At 38.8% G+C, this 18,527-nt stretch overlaps 1 protein-coding gene across 3 annotated transcripts in view; it reads left to right on the forward strand.

The window, feature by feature from the left end:
* Positions 1 to 18,510, forward strand: part of TMEFF1 (transmembrane protein with EGF like and two follistatin like domains 1) — a 93,167-nt gene extending 74,657 nt beyond the window's left edge. For 2 of the 3 annotated variants that reach the window (XM_082404121.1, XM_082404122.1), the window contains 3 exons: positions 3,222 to 3,345; positions 13,758 to 13,916; positions 17,407 to 18,510. In XM_082404121.1, coding sequence (XP_082260247.1) covers positions 3,222 to 3,345; positions 13,758 to 13,916; positions 17,407 to 17,491 — 368 coding nt within the window. In that variant the 3' untranslated portion in view covers positions 17,492 to 18,510. The remainder of the gene's footprint in view (positions 1 to 3,221; positions 3,346 to 13,757; positions 13,917 to 17,406) is intronic. The other variant, XR_014247898.1, reaches the window with a different exon arrangement.
* Positions 18,511 to 18,527: the final 17 nt, after the last annotated feature.

Below are 18,527 nucleotides of genomic sequence, written 5' to 3' on the forward strand. Positions count from 1 at the left end.
CTCCTTTGCATGTGAACTTCCTTAGCACCTAGTATTATAAAACCTTCTTTTGGTATTTTGTTGTGCACTCTCATGTGGGACCCCTTCCCTTTTGTTGTTCAGCTTTTTGTGTGATTCCCTAAATTGATTATAAGCTTCTTAAGGGCAGGGACTGTGACCACTTTTTCTTTATACCTTCTGTAGCTTAGCTGAGCATATGGATGTGCACGGAAATAGAATGTAAGGATAAAGGAATGAATAGTGCTGGCACTGAGCAGGATGCTGAATTTGGACTCTGGAATAGACACAGATTTCAAAGTCTTCATAGACGTGTCCATGTTTTATATGGCTTTGCTTTGTCTAGAGCTTGAGACCACATTCTTTATTAATTCATTCAATAAATGCTATTGGTGTCATACTTTGTCTCTTAATTTCTCAAAACCCATTATTAATTTAGTTAACTTTTTTTTATTGCTATCATGCATGTGAATTCTCTGATCGCTTTCAGCTCTGCATTATTCTTGAAATTTCCTGCTGTTTCTAGGACTCTCTTATGGTAGATTAGTACATTACCACAGCCTCTGTAGACCAATATGGTCTTTTTGTTATACACTTTATAGGACTTTGTTATTATAGGTTAGTACATAACCTCAGTCTCTATAATCCCATTATTATATACTTCCTGGTATACCATACCATGAAAATATCATGTTCTGAGAAGTTGCAAGGTGGTGATAAGCACTGTGGGAGACAGTTGCATTTCTTGAGTCACTTAATGGCTTGATTGCGAAGGTAGAATAGTACTTTTGGCTTGATACCATAGCAAGAAAGTACTACATGCTAGGTGTCAGGAGTTATACAGAAATGAGTAATACAAGCATCTAGATTCTCAAGGAGCTCACAGTCTTATGGTAGAGACTGATTTAAAAAACCTAAATAGTTATAAGACAATATCGTGAGTATTGCAGTACAGAAGTGGGTGCTAGAGTTATAGCAGCCCAAAGGAGGGATTGATTTCTTTTGCCACGGCAGAATTACAGTTTGGGAGCTGGAGGAGACCCTATACGCCCTTTGAGGACAGGATATATCTTAACCGTTTTTCTATCCCTGGCACCTAGCAGAGTCCCTGGCATATGAAAGGTGAGGCATGATGATAAATGAGTAAGTCATCTATTCTGTGCTGTCCAATACGGTAGCTACTAGCCACATGTGACGCTATTGAGTATTTGAAATGTGGCTAGTCGGAATTGAGATGTGCTGTGAGTGTGGAGTGCTCATCAGATTTTGAAGACCTATTTGAGAAAAAAGAATGTAAATTATCAAAATTTTATGTGTTGATTATATATGTTGAAATGCTATTTATTTGATATATTAGGTTAAATAAAATATATGATTAAAATTTATTTCGTTTTACTTTTTAAAAATATGACTACCAGAAAATAAAAAATTATGTACATGTCTTGTATTATACTTCTGATAAACTTTGCTGATCTCATTCAACTCTCTTAGAAATGATTTGACTAAGGTTACAAAATAGCAGAGATACCCTTAAAATTGAGACTTTACGTGTTGGATTTCTCCTAGTTTAGTTCTCTTCCTAGGCATAAATTAGTATAATGTAAATATATAAAATTTGAGGTAAAGTGATGTAAGTTTTGTCTTGTTAAGGATGACGTGATACTCCCTGCTGTAGTTATCTTTGAGCTTAATAATCATTAAAATTTTTTTCCTTTTGTGTGTAAATTTTGATCTCCAGAAAAATCTACATGTTCAGTTCTCAGTTTTTTCACACTTGGTACTTCTATTCCCATTTCTCCCTTGCTTTTCCTCTCCCCACACTTATATAAACAGATATACACATAGCCTCCTATTTATTCCTTCTTAATTTGTCTCCATTAACTTTCTTCCAATTATATTAACACTTTATTTGTATTTTGGGGAGATAAGCCTTTGCTGTTGCATGATGTGCTACATGGAGAGCTGGTTCGTTTAGTGGTCTTGTACGTGCATTAATTATCTCACATAATCCTCTCAAAACTGCATGAAGTATAGTCCTGTTGTGGTCCTAACTTTACAGTTGTGAAATCTCAGGCTTAGAGAGGGTGGTATGTTCAACGTCACACAGCTAATTATGCACAGAATCTGTAAGCTGGAACTGTACGAAACGGCAGGAAGCCTGGGAATTTTTCCTACACACGGACAGGCCTGTAAACATTGGGGAACTCTGGGTCCATAGAGCTGAGGACTAAAGTATTAAGTATATGCCAGAAAAAAAAGTAAAAAAAAAATCCATTCCAGATTGTGTGAGTATGTGAATGAGTACGTGTGTATGTAACTAGATGAGAGAAAGAGACAAATAAGGATAGAGAGAGAAATGAATGAATGAATGAATATCATTGATTTAGAAGACTGGGTCTCCATGCCTTCATGTTTCCTGCCCTTTTCTGTCTTTCCTTCCTGACTCTCTTCCCATTTCTGATAGTGGTATTACTCACCACCCTTCGTATTTTCTTCAGTTCAACACAATTCAGTTCAAATCAGTATGCCTAAGTCCAAACAGATGTTCATTAACATGTTTACAATGGTTCTCTTTGGTTAGAGGGATTTCAGGTGATTTTAAATTTCTTTTTTATTTGTTCTCTGTATTATTTGAATTTTTTTATAGTAACATATATGAAGAAAAGCTATATAAAAAGAACAGCAAAACTATTTTCATTTGGGAAAAAATCAGTATGCTGGATAGTTTTCATTCCAAAATAAACCTTTTACCCTAAAATTTCAGAATCTCATACTTGTTCTCTGCCATACCAGTGTTCTTTGGCCTCAGTTTCATAGCCTCAAGGTGAATGGTTACAGTAAGTCAGTGTTCCAAAAGCCAATGCTGTATACACCATCTCTCTGTCACAGAGGTGAGATTTCTTTTGGAAGTAACATTTATTTTTATAGCAAAGATGTTGAAGGTTTTTTTTTTTTTTTTTTTTTTGGCAGATTGTTTTTAAACAGCAGTAGCCCACAGTGGTCACATCCTGCAAATATTTTTAAATGCTTTGAGTCTAAAGAGCCTACCTGCTGTGTTTGTGGCATAATGAGACCCTGGTTTTTGTCCAGCCTCCTATCTGATACATTTCCTTTCCAAATTACCCAGCAAGGGGTGAATTTATTTGTTGCCTTAGAACCTTTGAAAAGTCCATATTTTTCAGTTTGCTTTCACTGTTTATTGACCTGTTTTATGTTCTTGTAAGATGCTAGTGATCAAAGGGAAGATGTTTATATTGGAAACCACATGCCTTGCCCTGAAAACCTCAATGGTTACTGCATCCATGGAAAATGTGAATTCATTTATTCTACTCAGAAGGCTTCTTGTAGGTAAGTCAGAGTACCTCCAGATCAGAGGTGAGACATTTTTTCCATCATTGGTCACTGCTCTATAGAATACAATGAAATGTGGATTAAAAATATTACTAAGAGGTAGTATTTATTTGCAGGTGAGTTAAAAAATAAATTAGCAGCATCATTTGGAAAAAACTGGCAAGTAATATGTAAAAACAAAAACAGATGTTCTATTAGGGTTTTGAGATGGACTTAACATTTTTAATATTATGCTATGTATTTTTTAATATAAAAATATGCCATAAACCAACATTATTTTGGTTTTTAGGCAATCTATCACGGAGTGGTTTGAGGGACTAGAGAATGTGTTAAGAACCGAGGACATGTAACTCAAATAAAATTTATAGTAAAATAGATTTCTAAAAATAAGGGAATGTGGATGTAGAATCAGGTGTGATATGAGAGATGGTAACAGAAAGGGTGTGAATCTTCAGCTGTGTGATTCCAGAGAGGCTATGTGACTTGTTCAAACTCAGTAGCAAGTTAGGAATAGAGCTGAGACAAAACTAGGTCTCAAATTTCCTGATACTCAACCTGATGATCTTTGTGCTTTTTGCTCTTCTGTGTCTGTGCTGATAACACTTCTTGCCGCTGCTTCTGGGAGCTTGTCCTCCACCTCAGAATGGTCTAGTGGGCCAGGCAATGTTTCCAGACTGAGGGAGATTGCTCTCATTCTGCTCACTCCTGCCCCCCTGCAGTTTGGCCAGTGAATCTTTCTCTCAAGAAGTAAAAGAAAGCTGTGTGAAACCAGGTCTCCTGGTTCCTCTATTCCTTTAGCTCCATTCTCCTGACTCTTTCCCCTGCTGCCCCACTCTCCTCCTCCTTAAAAAATAAAACAAAACAAAACACTATAAACTGTTTTAATGGTTATTAAGAATTCTTTGTTAAGCTTTCCGCTTCTTCCTGATTGAAAGGTTTTCTTGTCTTTGAAGGAGCTAGCACCAGCCTCCCCCCCACCCCACCCCTTTTCCTGAACATTGAAAATACAGCCATGCAAGGGAGAACAGACCAGTTTTAAAATAAAATCATACAGTGGATTCCTCATACTTGTCTCACAGTGACATACATACCTTGAAAGAAGATCAGATCGTGTTGTCCTCTTAGGATAGAGTGTCTTTTAAGATACCTAACACTGAGGGATGAGAGAGGATGATGTCCTGATAATGAAGTGATACCAGGTCACTTTGTAGTATTTTACTCATTGACAGTAAGAAGACTGAATGGGGGCCTGGTGGTGCGGTGGTTGGGGATCCGCCTGCCAATGCAGGGGACACGGGTTCGAGCCCTGGTCCGGGAGGATCCTACGTGCCGCAGAGCAACTAAGCCCGTGCACCACAACTACTGAAGCCTGCACGCCTATAGCCCGTGCTCCGCAGCAAGAGAAGCCACCACAGTGAGAAGTCCGTGCACCGCGGCGAAGAGTGGCCCCCGCTTGCCGCAACTAGAGAAAGCCTGCATGGAGCAAGAAGACCCAACACAGCCAAAAATAAAAATAAATAAAATAAAATAAAAAAACAAAAACAGAAAAGAGAACTGAAGAATAGACCAAATTTGTTAAAAAAAAAAAAAAAAAAAGAAGACTGAATGGTTTAGTAGTTAAAGGCTTTGGAATCAGATATATCGGACTGGCCAGTTTTTGGCTATGCCCTTTGGAAGTTACTTAAAATTTCTAAGCCTCATTTTCCTTATTTGTAGAAAAAATAGTAATGGTACTTGTTTCCTAGTGTTGTTAAAATTAAATGAGCTAGTGTATGCAAAGTGCTGAGCAAAATGCCTGTTACACAATGTGTGTTTAAGAAATAGCAATTGATGTTATTAGACTGTACGCACCATTAGGTTAGGGACTCTGCTCTGCTAACCACTCTCTCCCTAGTGCCTAGCACAGGGCCGCTTCCAGTAGCTACTCAGTAAATAGTTTTTGAATGACATGTGATGATGGCCAACTTTTCCCTCTTCTTCAGACCAGAGGTGTTTCTTAAATGCTACAGAATCTCTTTTCTGCATTCTTGTAACTCCAAAAAGCAGGTGATCTTTTTTTTTTTAGTCTAAGCATTTATAGTGTCCACAAGAACCAGGCCATAGTATCACGTGCATTTCCACTGGTAGGTGTATGTGTTTGAGTAGCAGTAAACAGGCAGGGATAAACGCCCTTTAGGCACAGTCCTATTATTAGGTTAAAATCTTTTAGCATTATCCCATCATTAGTTTGTTTATTTATTGCCTATTTTGTACCAAATCCTACCTGGCACTGGGGTCTCAAATTCAAATATGACATGGATCTAGCCTTCAACAAAACATACAGTCTGGTGGCAACGACTGAAAAATAATACACAATTAAAATATAATATGAAAAATGCTATCATACATAGATATGCATGAGGTGATTTGGGATTTCAAAAAAGCACTTCAACCTGAAGGGGGCATGGAGGACATTGCAGGAGGAGGGGCAGGTCTTACAGGGACAGTTGTGCCAACCCAGGAGGTTGTCCTCTGTCTTAAAAGCAGTGAGAAGCCATTTAAGGATTTAAATAAGAAGGATGTGGTCAGATCTGAAAGCCACCCTGGTGGCTTGGTGAAAAATGGATTAGAAGACTTAATGTTAGGAGACTGTGTATGAGTGAGGAGTGAGAGCCTGAACCAAGTAAAGAAGTTGTAGTGGGAATGAGATGAGGAGATAAGTTGCAGAGAGAAAATAGGTGGCTGAATCCATAGGTTTTGGTGACCAGTTGAGTATGAAGATGGGAATGTGGGAGTTGGTGGAGGGTCATGGGAAAGAAGAATCAAGAGAGTCTCCCGGGTTTCTGGCTGATGCAAAATTGAGTAGGGAAAGAGAATGGGGGCAGGAGGTTTGCGGGGACATGATGTACTGAGCTTCATAATGCTTGGTCTCAGGTGCCTGTGGGGTATCCCCTTACCTAGTAGGCTACTGGGTATCTGTGGTTTTGGAACTCATGAGACAGATGCACATTGAAGGTGTGTTTGGGAATCATTCCATCTCTAGCATATCCCTTCTAATTCCTACTCAGCAGTCCTTCCACCCCACTGGGCCTCCAATTGATTGATCTCTCACCCTGCATGTCCTCTTCGCCTCCTTACTCAGCTTAACTCGTGGTCAATCCTTGCAGTCCCTCTCTTGCTTCATCATATACTCACTTGACAAAACTATAATCCAGGTTCATTCCAGCTTCCCGCCTGCTGTATACCTACACCCACCAGACTGACTGGTCTCACTGACCTTTATACTCAGTGGGCCCTGTATGCTGCCGGCAGTCACTCTATAACTGCGGTCCATTCATCCTCTCCTAGATAAGGTGACTGCTTTACACCGTCACCCCTCTCTTCAGACTGTCAACACCTCCTCTCTCATCCTCACTCTCAGCTGATGATCTTGTTTCCAAGTTCACTGAGAAAACTGAAGCAAGATGAGGAGAATGCTCACAGACTTTTTACTATCACTGCCAGCAGTGCTCCCCCTTTTTCTTCTTATCATATATTCTTGTGTACATATATTTTTTAATATATTTGTAAATATATTTTTATTTCTTTTATCTTGAAAGATATTTCTCATTCTTACCTCTCCCAGCTACTGTCCCATTTCTGTCCTTTCCTTTGTAGAAGAACTCAAAACAGTTGTCTATAGTCTGTCTCCAGTTTCTCACTTCCCATCTCTCATGAATCCACCCCAATAGGCTTTTGCCACCCAGCACTTCACTGAGACTGTTCTTGTTACTAAATTCATTAGTCAATTCTGAGTCTTAAATTACTTTTTTTTTTTTTTTTAAGATGATAGGCAATCCAAGACTTCAGCTTTCAACCAAGATGGAGTGAAAGAGAATAGATTTGCCCACCTTACTGAAACAACGTTTTTATAACATATTTAATTAATTTATTTATTTATTATTATTTTTTTTTTGGCTGTGTTGTGTCCTCGTTTCTGTGCGAGGGCTTTCTCTAGTTGCGGCAAGCGGGGGCCACTCTTCATCGCGGTGCGTGGGCCTCTTCACTATCGCAGCCTCTCTTGTTGCAGAGCACAGGCTCCAGACGCGCAGGCTCAGTAGTTGTGGCTCACGGGCCTAGTTGCGCCGCGGCATGTGGGATCTTCCCAGACCAGGGCTCGAACCCGTGTCCCCTACATTGGCAGGCAGATTCTCAACCACTGCGCCACCAGGGAAGCCGTTAAATTACTTTTGAACGATCAGTGGCGTTTGACCTCCTGTGTGACAGGCATTCTTCACTTGGCTTCTGGGACGACACTCTCTTGGTTTTCTCCTACCTCACTGGCCATTCCTTTCAGCCTTCTTGCCTGGGTCCTCTTTTGCTTCCTGGTCTCTCAGTGTTGGTGTACCACCAGGATCCAGTCCTGGTCCTTTTCCTTAGTGATTCCATCCAGCCTCAGGGCTTTACATGACATATGCTAATGACCCCCAGACCTCTCTCCTCAATGTGGGACTCACAGATCTCTCTCCAGCACTGCCATTTTCACATGGTTGTCTGACCCCCCAAGGTAACAGGACCTAAGCTGATCTCCTGATCTGTCTACCCTCCCGTAAACCTATTCTATCTATAACTTCTCCATCTCAGTTTATGCCAACTCCGTCTTTTCATTGGTTTAGACAAAACACCTCTGATACATCTTTGACTTCTCTCTCTGTCATACTCCATATTTAGTCAGTTGAGGGGTCCTGTTCGCTCTATTTCAGAATATATCCAGAATTTGATTACTTCTCATCATTGTCACTGCCATTCCTAGTCCAGGCACCATTTTTCCCCTCTGGCATTATGCAGTAGCCTTCCTGATTGTATCCTAAATAGTCCATATTCAACACAGCAGCCAGAGTGAGACTTTTAAAATGAAAGTGAGTTCATGTCCTTCTTCTGCTAATGCCCTTCCAGCAACTCCTCCATCTTCTGAATGAGGAGAACTTCACAGGTGGGCCCCTTCACCTCTCTGTCTTGGTCCCCTGCTTCCCTTCGACTGGCCCACTCCAGCCATACTTGCTATTTCTTGGACAAACCATGCACTCATGCTCCCACCTCAGGGCCTTTGCACTGACTCTTCCTTTGCCTGCTATGCTGTCCTCCCACTTGTCCACATGGCAAACTCCCTGACCTCTTTCACATCCTTACTCACATGTCTCTTACTGAAGCCTACCTTGACCACCTTACTTAAAGTTGCAGTCCTCCCTTCCTGGCCCATACCTGGCACTCATGTTATCCCTTAGTTCTCTCTCTTCTCTCTCTTGTGTAGTACATGTCACCTTCTAACATAACCATTTAATTTGCTTATCGTGTTTCTTGACCCTCCCTCCCTGACTAGAGGGTAGACAGGCCAGAGATCTTTGTTCACTGATGTATCCCAAATGCCCGTTATAGTACTTGGCACATGTCAGGTGCTCAATCAGTGTGTTAAATGGATGAGTGAATGAGTCAGCCCATGAGGCCATGGGAGTGAATGAGATTACTATGGAGGGTATGGGGATGAAAGAATAGGCAGTAGAGGACCAAATGTCTGGATCTGCCTTTAATCAGCAACAGAAGAAGTAGTGCTAACCTAGAAGTTAATACTCTGGGTATTTGGAGAGTATAACCCTAAAGTCAGGTGCAGAAAATAATGTCCAGGGAGGATTGCCTGAATCATATATGGCCTATACATTCTTTTTGATATTCTGATTTTTAATCTTTGGGTTAAGCTAAAGTGTCAGAGAGCTGAATAACTAGGACATTGTTATAGCTCCCTATGGAACTATTTTTATTTCACTGAGCTTTGAGTTTTGGCTGTTAGCCTACCATGAAAGACATTATTTTAAATAATCCTATGAGACTTCATTATTGAATTTATTGCAGCTATATTATTGAGGATGATATTCTCTGTATGAGAAAGTACCCTCCTTTTTTTTTTTTTTTTTTGGTCACACCGCGTGGCTTGTGGTGATCTTAGTTCCCCGACCAGGGATTGAACCTGTGCCCTTGGCACTGAAAGCGCCTAGTCCTAACTACTGGACCGCCAGGGAATTCCCAGAAAGTACCCTCTTTAAGTGAGGACTAATGAGATAAAGTTCCCTTAAATTTACTGAAAATAGTAACGTGATTCTTTATTTTTTTAAATTAAAGTATAATTGATTTATAATATTATATTAGTTTCAAGTATACAGCATAGTGATTCAGTATTTTTATACATTATACTCCATTAAAAGTTATTACAAAATAATGGCTATAATTCCCTGTGCTGTACAATATATCCTTGTTGCTTATCTATTTTAAGCATAGTAGTTTGTATCTCTTAATGCCATACCCCTATCTTGCTCCTCCTCCCTTCCACCTCCCCACTGGTAACCACTAGTTTGTTTTATATATCTGTGAGTCTGTTTCTTTTTTGCTATCTACATTCATTTGTTTTATTTTTTTAGATTCCACAAATAAGTGATATCATACAGTATTTGTCTTTCTCTGACTTATTTCACTAAGCATAATATTCTCTATGTCCTTCCATGTTGCTGCAGATGGCAGAATTTCATTCTTTTTTATGGCCGAGGAGTGTTCCATTGTACATACATAAAACACATCTTTATCCATTTGTCTGTTGATGCACACTTGGGTTGCTTCTGTATCTTGGCTATTGTAAATAGTGCTGCTATGAACATTGGGATGTATGTATCTTTTCAAGTTAGTGTTTTTGTTTTTTTCTGGATATATGTCCAGGAGTGGAATTTCTGTGTCATAAGGTAGGTCTATTTTAGTTTTTTGAGGAATCTCCATACTGTTTTCCATAGTGGCTGCACAATTTACATTCCCATCAACAGTGTAGGAGGATTCCCTTTTCTCTACATCATTGCCAACATTTGTTATTTGTGGACTTTTTGATGATTGCCATTCTGACAGATGTGAGGTGATATCTCATTTTTTTTTGTTTTTTTGATTTACATTTTGTTAATAAATAGCGATGTTGAGCATCTTTTCATGTGTAAGCCATCTGTATGTCTTCTTTGGAAAAATGTCTCTTCAGGTCTTCTGCCCATTTTTTTTTTAATTTTTAAAATTTATTTTTAGTTTTGGTTGCATTGGGTCTTAGTTTCAGCACGCGGGATCTTCGTTGAGGCATGCGGGATCTTTCGTTGTGGTGCGAGGGCTCCTCGTTGCAGTGCGCGGCTTCTCTCTAGCTGTGGCGTGTGGGTATTCTCTCTCTAGTTATGGCACGCAGGTTTCAGGGCATGTGGGCTCTGTAGTTTGTGGCACGCAGTCTCTCTAGTTGAGGCGCGTGAGCTCAGTAGTTGTGGCATGCGGGCTTAGTTGTCCCATGGCATGTGGGATCTTAGTTCCCTGAGCAGGTATCGAACCTGCGTCCCCTGCATAGTAAGGTGGATTCTTTATCACTGGACCACCAGAGAAGTCCCTTCTGCCCATTTTCTGATTTTTTTTTTTTTGATATTGAGTTGTATGAGCTGTTTTATATTTTGGTATTAACTCCTTATCAGTCATATCATTTGCAAATATTTTCTGCCATTCAGTAGGTTGTCTTTTCGTTTTGTCTATGGTTTCCTTTGCTGTGCAAAAGCTTTTAAGTTTCATTTGGTCCCATTTGTTCAGTTTTGCTTTTATTTCTTTTGCCTTGGGAGCTAGATCCAAAAAAATATCGCTACGATTTATGTCAAAGAGTGTTCTGCCTATGTTCTCTTCTAGGTGTTTCGTGGTTTTCAGGTCTTATGCTTAGGTTTAATCCATTTTGAGTTTATTTTTGCATATGGTGTGAGGAAATGTTCTAATCTTATTCTTTTACATGTAGTTGTCCAGTTACTGTGATTCTTTTGAACAACTGGCTTGATTTCATTTTGTGGAGATTGTATTTTGTATCAGTGATTTTATCTCTTTTCCTTTTCCTCTTCCTTTTCCATTTCCTTTTCCTTCTCCCCCCCTTTCCTTCTCCCCCCCTTTCCTTCTCCCCCCCTTTCCTTCTCCCCCCCTTTCCTTCTCCCCCCCTTTCCTTCTCCCCTCCCCTCCCCTCACTCCCCTCCCCTCCCCTCCCCTCCCTCCCTTCCCCTCCCCTCCCCTCCCCTCCCCTCCCCTCCCCTCCCTCCCTTCCCCTTCCCTCCCCTCCTCTCCTCTCCCCTCCTTTCCTCTCCCCTTCTTTCCTTCATCCAATGGTTTTTAGTATAGTCACAGAATTGTGCAGTCACCACAGTCAGTTTTACATTCCATTACCCCAAGAGGAAACTCTATACCCTTTAGCTATTACTCCCAAATCTCCCCATCCTCCTCAGCCTTAGACAACCAATAATCTACTTTGTCTCTATAGATTTATCTATTCTGGTCATTTCATTTAAGTGGATTATATACATATAATATGTGGTCTTCTGTGTCTTTCACTTAGCATACTGTTTCCAAGGTTTATCCATGTTGTGGCATATATTGGTATTTTGTTCCTTTTTGTGGCTGAATAATATTTCATTGGATGGGTAATACCACATTTTTTAATCCACTTACCAGTTGATGAATAGCTGGACTGTTTCCACTTTTTGGCTATTATGAATAATGCTGCCTTGAATAATTTTTTGCAAGTTTTTGTGTGGACATATGTTTTAATTTCACTTGGGTAATTGCGTAGGAGTGGAATTGCTGGGCTAAATGCTAACTCTGTGTTTAACTTTTTGAGGAACGACCAGACTATTATCAAAAGTGGCTGCATCATTTTATGTTCTCTACAGTAACCTTGCCATCACTTGTTATTATCTGACTTTTTGATTTCTAATGGGTATATTAGATACCTCATCATACCGTGGTTTTGATATGTATTTCCATGATGACTAATGATGTTAGTGCTTATTTGTCATTTATCTATCTTGTTTGGAGAAATGTCTATTCAGATATTTTGCCTATTTTGTATTTTTTTGTCTTTTTGTTAATGAATTTTAATAGTTTTTTTAATATATTCTAGATACAGTCTCTTATCAGATACATAGTTTGCAAAAATTTTCTCCTGTGGGTTATCTTTTCACTTTCTTGGTAGTGTCCTTATGTACAAAAGATTTAATTTTGATTTAGCCCAATTTAACTTTTTTGTTGTTGCTTTTGTTGTCATATGAAGAAATCATTGCCTCATCTAAGGTCATGAATATTTACTTTCCTTCCCCCCCCCCCAAGAGTTTTGTAGTTTTAGCTCTTACATTTAGATCTGTGATCCATTTGAGTTAATTTGTGTATGTTGTGAGAAAGAGGTCCAGCTTCATTCTTTTGTATGTGGATGCCCAATTGTCCCAGCACCATTTGTTGAAGAGACTGTTCTTTTCCCATCAAGTTGTCTTAGCACCGTTGTTGAAAATCAGTTGACCATAGATGTATGGGTGTATTTATGGGCTCTCAATTATGTTTTCTGATCTGTATATCTACTGTACTACTATTTTTTGTCTGCTAGGAAGCTTAGAACCAAGTGTGCAACCTTCTGGCAGGCGGCTAGGAACCTCAAGGGTAGGATTGGTGGACTCACATCACCCCTGGCTTCCCCTGTTTACTTGCTTCCAGGTTTCTTTCTTGCTATGTGTGTTTTATTAAAAAAAATTTTTTTTGTAATGAAGTGTGGGTCATTAATAAATATCCTTATACGTCAGATGTTTTATTAATCAGTTCTAACCGAAGGCTGGCTAATTTACACATTTTGCTTCTGTCAACTAAAAAATGTGAATTTTCTATTAAGTATTTTAAATGTTTCCCCCTGTCAAATTACTATCATCACCTGATGTCGCCTTTTTATTTACTCTTAATTGGAATTCAGATAATTTCTAAGATTCGCAGCTATTTGACTGCTTGGCTGTGTTTCTGTCATTAATAACTTATTTTCATCTCCCCCTCTGCATTTTAAATGATTATATTATGTGTACTGAAAAGTAACTTGAATATAATTTGGTGTTATGTTCAGAGAACTGTAAATGTTTATACCTATTTATTCAATAATCCCACTTCCAAGTATCTAGCCTAAGGGATAACACTAAATACAGAAAAGTGAGCATTCATCATAATATCCACCACACCTAATTCATAATTCTGAAAAATGGAAAATAACTGATATGTCTCAGAGCAAGAAATAGATGTTAGCTGTATTATAGCCACTGAATGGGATATTGTGAATCCATTTTTAAATGGCAGTAATAAAGTAGTATAAAGACTACTTAGCAGCTTTAAAATTAATGTGATATAATGATAAGTGGAAGAAGCACTTTATAAAATAGTCATATTAGAAAGAGTAGAAAGAAATACAATGATGGCAATGTTTTTTTTTAGATGGTGGGAGAGTGTCTGATTTGCTGTTTTTGTTTAAGTGTGTCATTCTTTTGTATGTTTTAATTTTAAAACCTGGAATTATTGAAATTTATAGGAATCCTTTTTTTTCCCTTTTTCAGATGTGAATCTGGTTACACTGGACAGCACTGTGAAAAGACAGACTTTAGTATTCTCTATGTAGTGCCAAGTAGGCAAAAGCTCACTCATGTTCTTATTGCAGCAATTATTGGAGCTGTACAGATTGCCATTATAGTAGCAATTGTCATGTGCATAACAAGGTAGGTAATGGCCTAAGAAACACCAACTTTCAATTAGAGGTGGGTGGCTGTTAAAGAAAAACCTTGAAACACTCAAAATGATAGGGACTTTACGTCCACCAGCCTATTAGGAAGAAATCCTAGGATCAGTTCTCTAAGGTTTCCATGTAGGTCTGACCTCTCAGTGTCGTGCTGCTTTAGAATTTGGTCAAGAACTCACTCCCAGGGTTACAGGCTGCAAGCAGAGGAAGCGTGAGGATATTCAGTGGCTTAAAGGAATTTCGAGATCTTAGAACTATGTGTGTGCTTCAAGCACTGAATTTAGGGACAGCGATGGTAGCAGAATGGTCTGCACATGCACGTAAGAGCCATGCAGAAACTTTTTAAGTCCTGCAGAACTGATTAGGTCTTATGCCCTAAGAATATACTTTATCCATAGTAAATATAATAAGGGAAGAAATCAGAGGTTAAAGAAAACTGCTTTTTTATATGTTGTCTTAACATTACTTCATTTTCTGGAATACAGTCATAAATATTAAACTTCAAAATTCTCTATCATAACTAAAACTGTTGGAGTTTATCATAACTAACCCCCAAACTAAAGGACATATTTGGAGTGCAGTTAGCCTAAAAATGGGTGTTTTCCAGGCTGAGTGGAAATATGTAAGTCAGAACGGAACTGGACCTGGGAGAAGTCAAAGCAAATTAAGTTCATCTTGTCTTTATGCTTCCCAGTCTCATGTCTTTTCTTCTTGCTTGCTTTGTCCTACCTCCTTTAAGGCTTGGTTCAGAGTCCCATAAACATCATCTCTATACTTTTCTGTATTATTCTGGGCAGAGGGTTGGAATTTATCAAGTGCAGATATTGGCAGGCCATAATGGATTTATGGCTCTTCTATCCAAAGTCTGGATAGAAGCAGATCTTCAGTGGTCTCAGCCATCTGGAGCTAAAATGATAAATCTAGAAATGATAAAAAATATTCTCTGAGTAGCAGATAGTTTTCATAAAATTTAAGCACTAAAGCCAGTGGACTTTATTCTGTAGAACAGATGATCTGCCCTTAGACAAGACTACTGAGTATAAAATTTGACAGTAGATTAAAGTAGAGACATAATATTATAAAAAATAATGACAGCACAAAGAGAAAACAGGAAAAAAAACTACCATGTAACAGCAGGGCTGCCTCTGGCTATTTAACATAGGCTCAGAGGTTAAGTAATTTGCCTGTAGTCATCCAGATAGCAAGTGGAAGTGTCTGGATTTGGATTTGGTGCTGCCTCATTTCCTAAATCATTCCTCTTTCCACTGAACCACCAAGAGGAGGAGGGTCTATGTTGAGTCATCTTGGGAAATATATTTGCCAAGTATGACCATTGCATGGGAGCAAGGTTCAAACCTGATTTTGTATTGGTTCAGGGTTTTTGAACGGGGGAGGGACTTGGTATGACCCATTTTTCCAGAGCATTAATCTGAGTGTCATCTGAAAAATTCACCAGAGGAGAGAAAATGTGAGGTTGGGGGAGACCATTTGGGACATTATTAGAGTAAAGCAGGAGTGGAGTAATAGATGATTTGGAAGATGAACGAAAGAAATAAGGTAATAAGGTAAAGGTAAGGGAAGATTTTGAGGCCCAGTGATAGTGCCATCTTTAAGATCAAAGGATGTTAAAGTCAGCAGGAAGTTATTTTGCATTCAACCCTTTCATTCTAGAGAAGTGAGGAAACTGGAGCCCTGGGATGGGAAGTATCTTAGCCAAGATCACAGAGATAGTTCAGCCCTTTTACAAATCCTGTCCAGCGTTTTGTCCAACTCTCTGCTATGATTCTCACTGTGCTGTAATCCTCAACGACTAAATTAAAGATACCCGGCAAGTAGTTTTCAAGGTAGTAACCCCCCCAGTTTATACCCCAAATGCATTTGCTGCCTTCACAGACATGTCAGCATTGCCACATATTTATTTTTAACTGCGTTACAGTGTCTTCACTGCCCTCCATCTCTATGTCTGAAGGGTCATCTCATTGAATTTATCATAGATCTCTCCCTGAGGGCTTTTTATTGTGGCATTTTCTCCTCTAGAATGTCTTGCTCATGTGGATTTAGGATATTATAATTATGCACTTGGACTTATCTGCATTGCATTTTTAAGGAGTGCCTCTCCCACATAGTCCATTACGGGACAGCTGTTCGCTTATCCTGGGGTGGCTGTTACATATGAGGAATCTTCCTTTAAAAGGATGTTCTCACTGACCCACTTATCAAGACTGCATAAGTGAAATTTTCTTCTTTTATGCTTGTAATCTCCTTTCATGTTGAACATCACCTTAGCCAAACCCCTTTATTGTATAGATGAAAAAACCGTGGTCCTGGGAAGTTGGAACTTGTCCAATGTCAAGGTGAGTTTGTGACAGTTGCAGAGGGTTGCTTGCCCTCTCAACCAGTGTCCCCATTTATGAAATGGAGATGATTCCATCACTGTCTACCTCCAAGTGTTTTTATGAGGATGAGTAAGATAAAATTTGTGAAAAACAGTATGTAAGATGGAAGCGTTACCATCAAGGCTTTTAAGTCAAGACAAAGTAGTGCTCTTTGAAACTGAATAAAAACCTGGAACCTTACAGTAGAAGCACTCATTCTCTCAAGACTTTCTTTCCATTAGATTATAAGTTCCTTGCTGGCAGAGATTTTTGAGGTTCGTCCAACTTTAATATTTTGCTTATAGGAAGAGGAGGTTGCACAGCTAGTTTCTAGCAGAGCCCAAACTCAGAATTACTGGAACTCATCTCAGTCCCTTTATTCCATGTTGTGTAGCATAGCACTTTGTGCACAGTGAGAGCTGATATGTTTGCATTTCTAGTGGGGGCAGGCACAAGAGCAGTGACGGCACCATGAGCTTTATACCCCCGCGGAGGAACATGTACGGAACAGTGAGAGCAGAGTCGAGGAATATCCCTCATGCCCCGGAGGGCAGTTCTATTCTGGGTTCTGTGGTGTGCCCTAGCAGGGTGTGGAATGACTTCTTCTTAGTTACTGTCTAAAATCGCTAGGCATTTCCTGTGTATTCTGATCTGAGGTTAATAAGCACATTTCTTCCTGATTTCTCCTTCATTGAAGCTGTCCTTGTCATTTTTGGGCGTGTCATCATTCTCAGGGAAAGTACATAAGCCAGGAGCCTTTCTGTTTATATGTTAGCAGTCACTGTGTCTTGGGAGCCGCCAGCCCAGAAGAAGGGTGGGGATTCCTCTCGGGGATGCACATGCAACAGGGGAGACCCCAGGAGTGAGTTTCATTTGTATTCATACCTGCATCATATATCTAACCCTCTCACCTCCCAGCTTTATAGAGAAGATGGCAGTCTGACATGTTGGTCTCTCATCAAATAGCGTCTGTTTCCCTTTCATGTGGTCACATGCAATATGGCTTTACGTGTGAAGTGTGTGTTACTCTGGAAACATTTGAAACATCCTAAACAAAATGACATTTTTCTTTTTTTTTTTTTCTTAATTCAACAGAAAATGCCCTAAAAACAATAGAGGACGACGACAGAAGCAAAACCTAGGTCATTTTACTTCAGATACATCATCCAGAATGGTTTAAACTGATGACTTTTATATGTACACTGACCATGTGATGTACATTTGTCTTTTTTTAAAGAATGGAAATATTTATTTCAGAGGCCTTATTTTTGGACATTTTTAGTGTAGTACTGTTGGCTTGTATTTAGAATATTCAGCTACAACAGTTTTGGACTGTTTAGTAGTCTTTGTTTTATGTTTTTAAATACAGAAATTGATTTCACAAATTTGTACCACATGGTAATTCTAAGACTTGTTCTTTACCCATGGAATGTAATATTTTTGCAAAGATGGACCACTTCACAAATGGTTATAAAGTCAGACCCACTTCTTCCACAATGACCACAGCAAATGACCAAGCATGAACTGAAGGTAAAGATGTTTACAGATTACTTTTCTTACAAAAAAAAATCTAGAAGACTCTGTGTTTAGACATTTCAATGTTTTTGAGATTTATTAACCGATTTTTTAGACACTGCCTATCGCATGAATTGTAAAGCTGTGTGTGTTAGATGTAAAATATTTATAAGATGTGTGGACTGGATTTGATCCTTTCTCTCTTTGAAAAAATAATTCTGAATTTTTAAAAGTATATGGTAGCAATGATGGAACGGATCACTGAAAAGTAGATTTAGATGTCGTGAAAATAGTCTGTTTAACAAACAGATTGGAATAAAGCCTACTCTATCATTTAAATTACTTCTATACACATTCATTTTTAAAGAAATATTTGTTTTAACATAAATAAACCAATTGTATCAGTGTTTGTGAATAAATGCAAAAATGATTGTTAACGATTGGTGCTCTTCACATGAGCTTAAAAATCATCTAAGACCTCTATCCAAATTTGTCCTGTAGTAATAGCTATACTAATAGATTGTTGGTGTTTAAAGATCTGAAGTGTGAATAGAATGTATTCAGCTGTTTAACATGTAGTTTAGGTATTCAGAAGTATGCATGTAGAATTTAAGAATATATTCAAAATATTAATTTTAATATTTGGTTTGGAAAAGCATGTTATAATATAATGTTTTCACTATACGGCCTCTGTTTTGGTG

Source organism: Balaenoptera borealis, assembly GCF_965194805.1.
Source record: "Balaenoptera borealis genome assembly, chromosome: 8".
Lineage (NCBI taxonomy): Eukaryota > Metazoa > Chordata > Mammalia > Artiodactyla > Balaenopteridae > Balaenoptera > Balaenoptera borealis.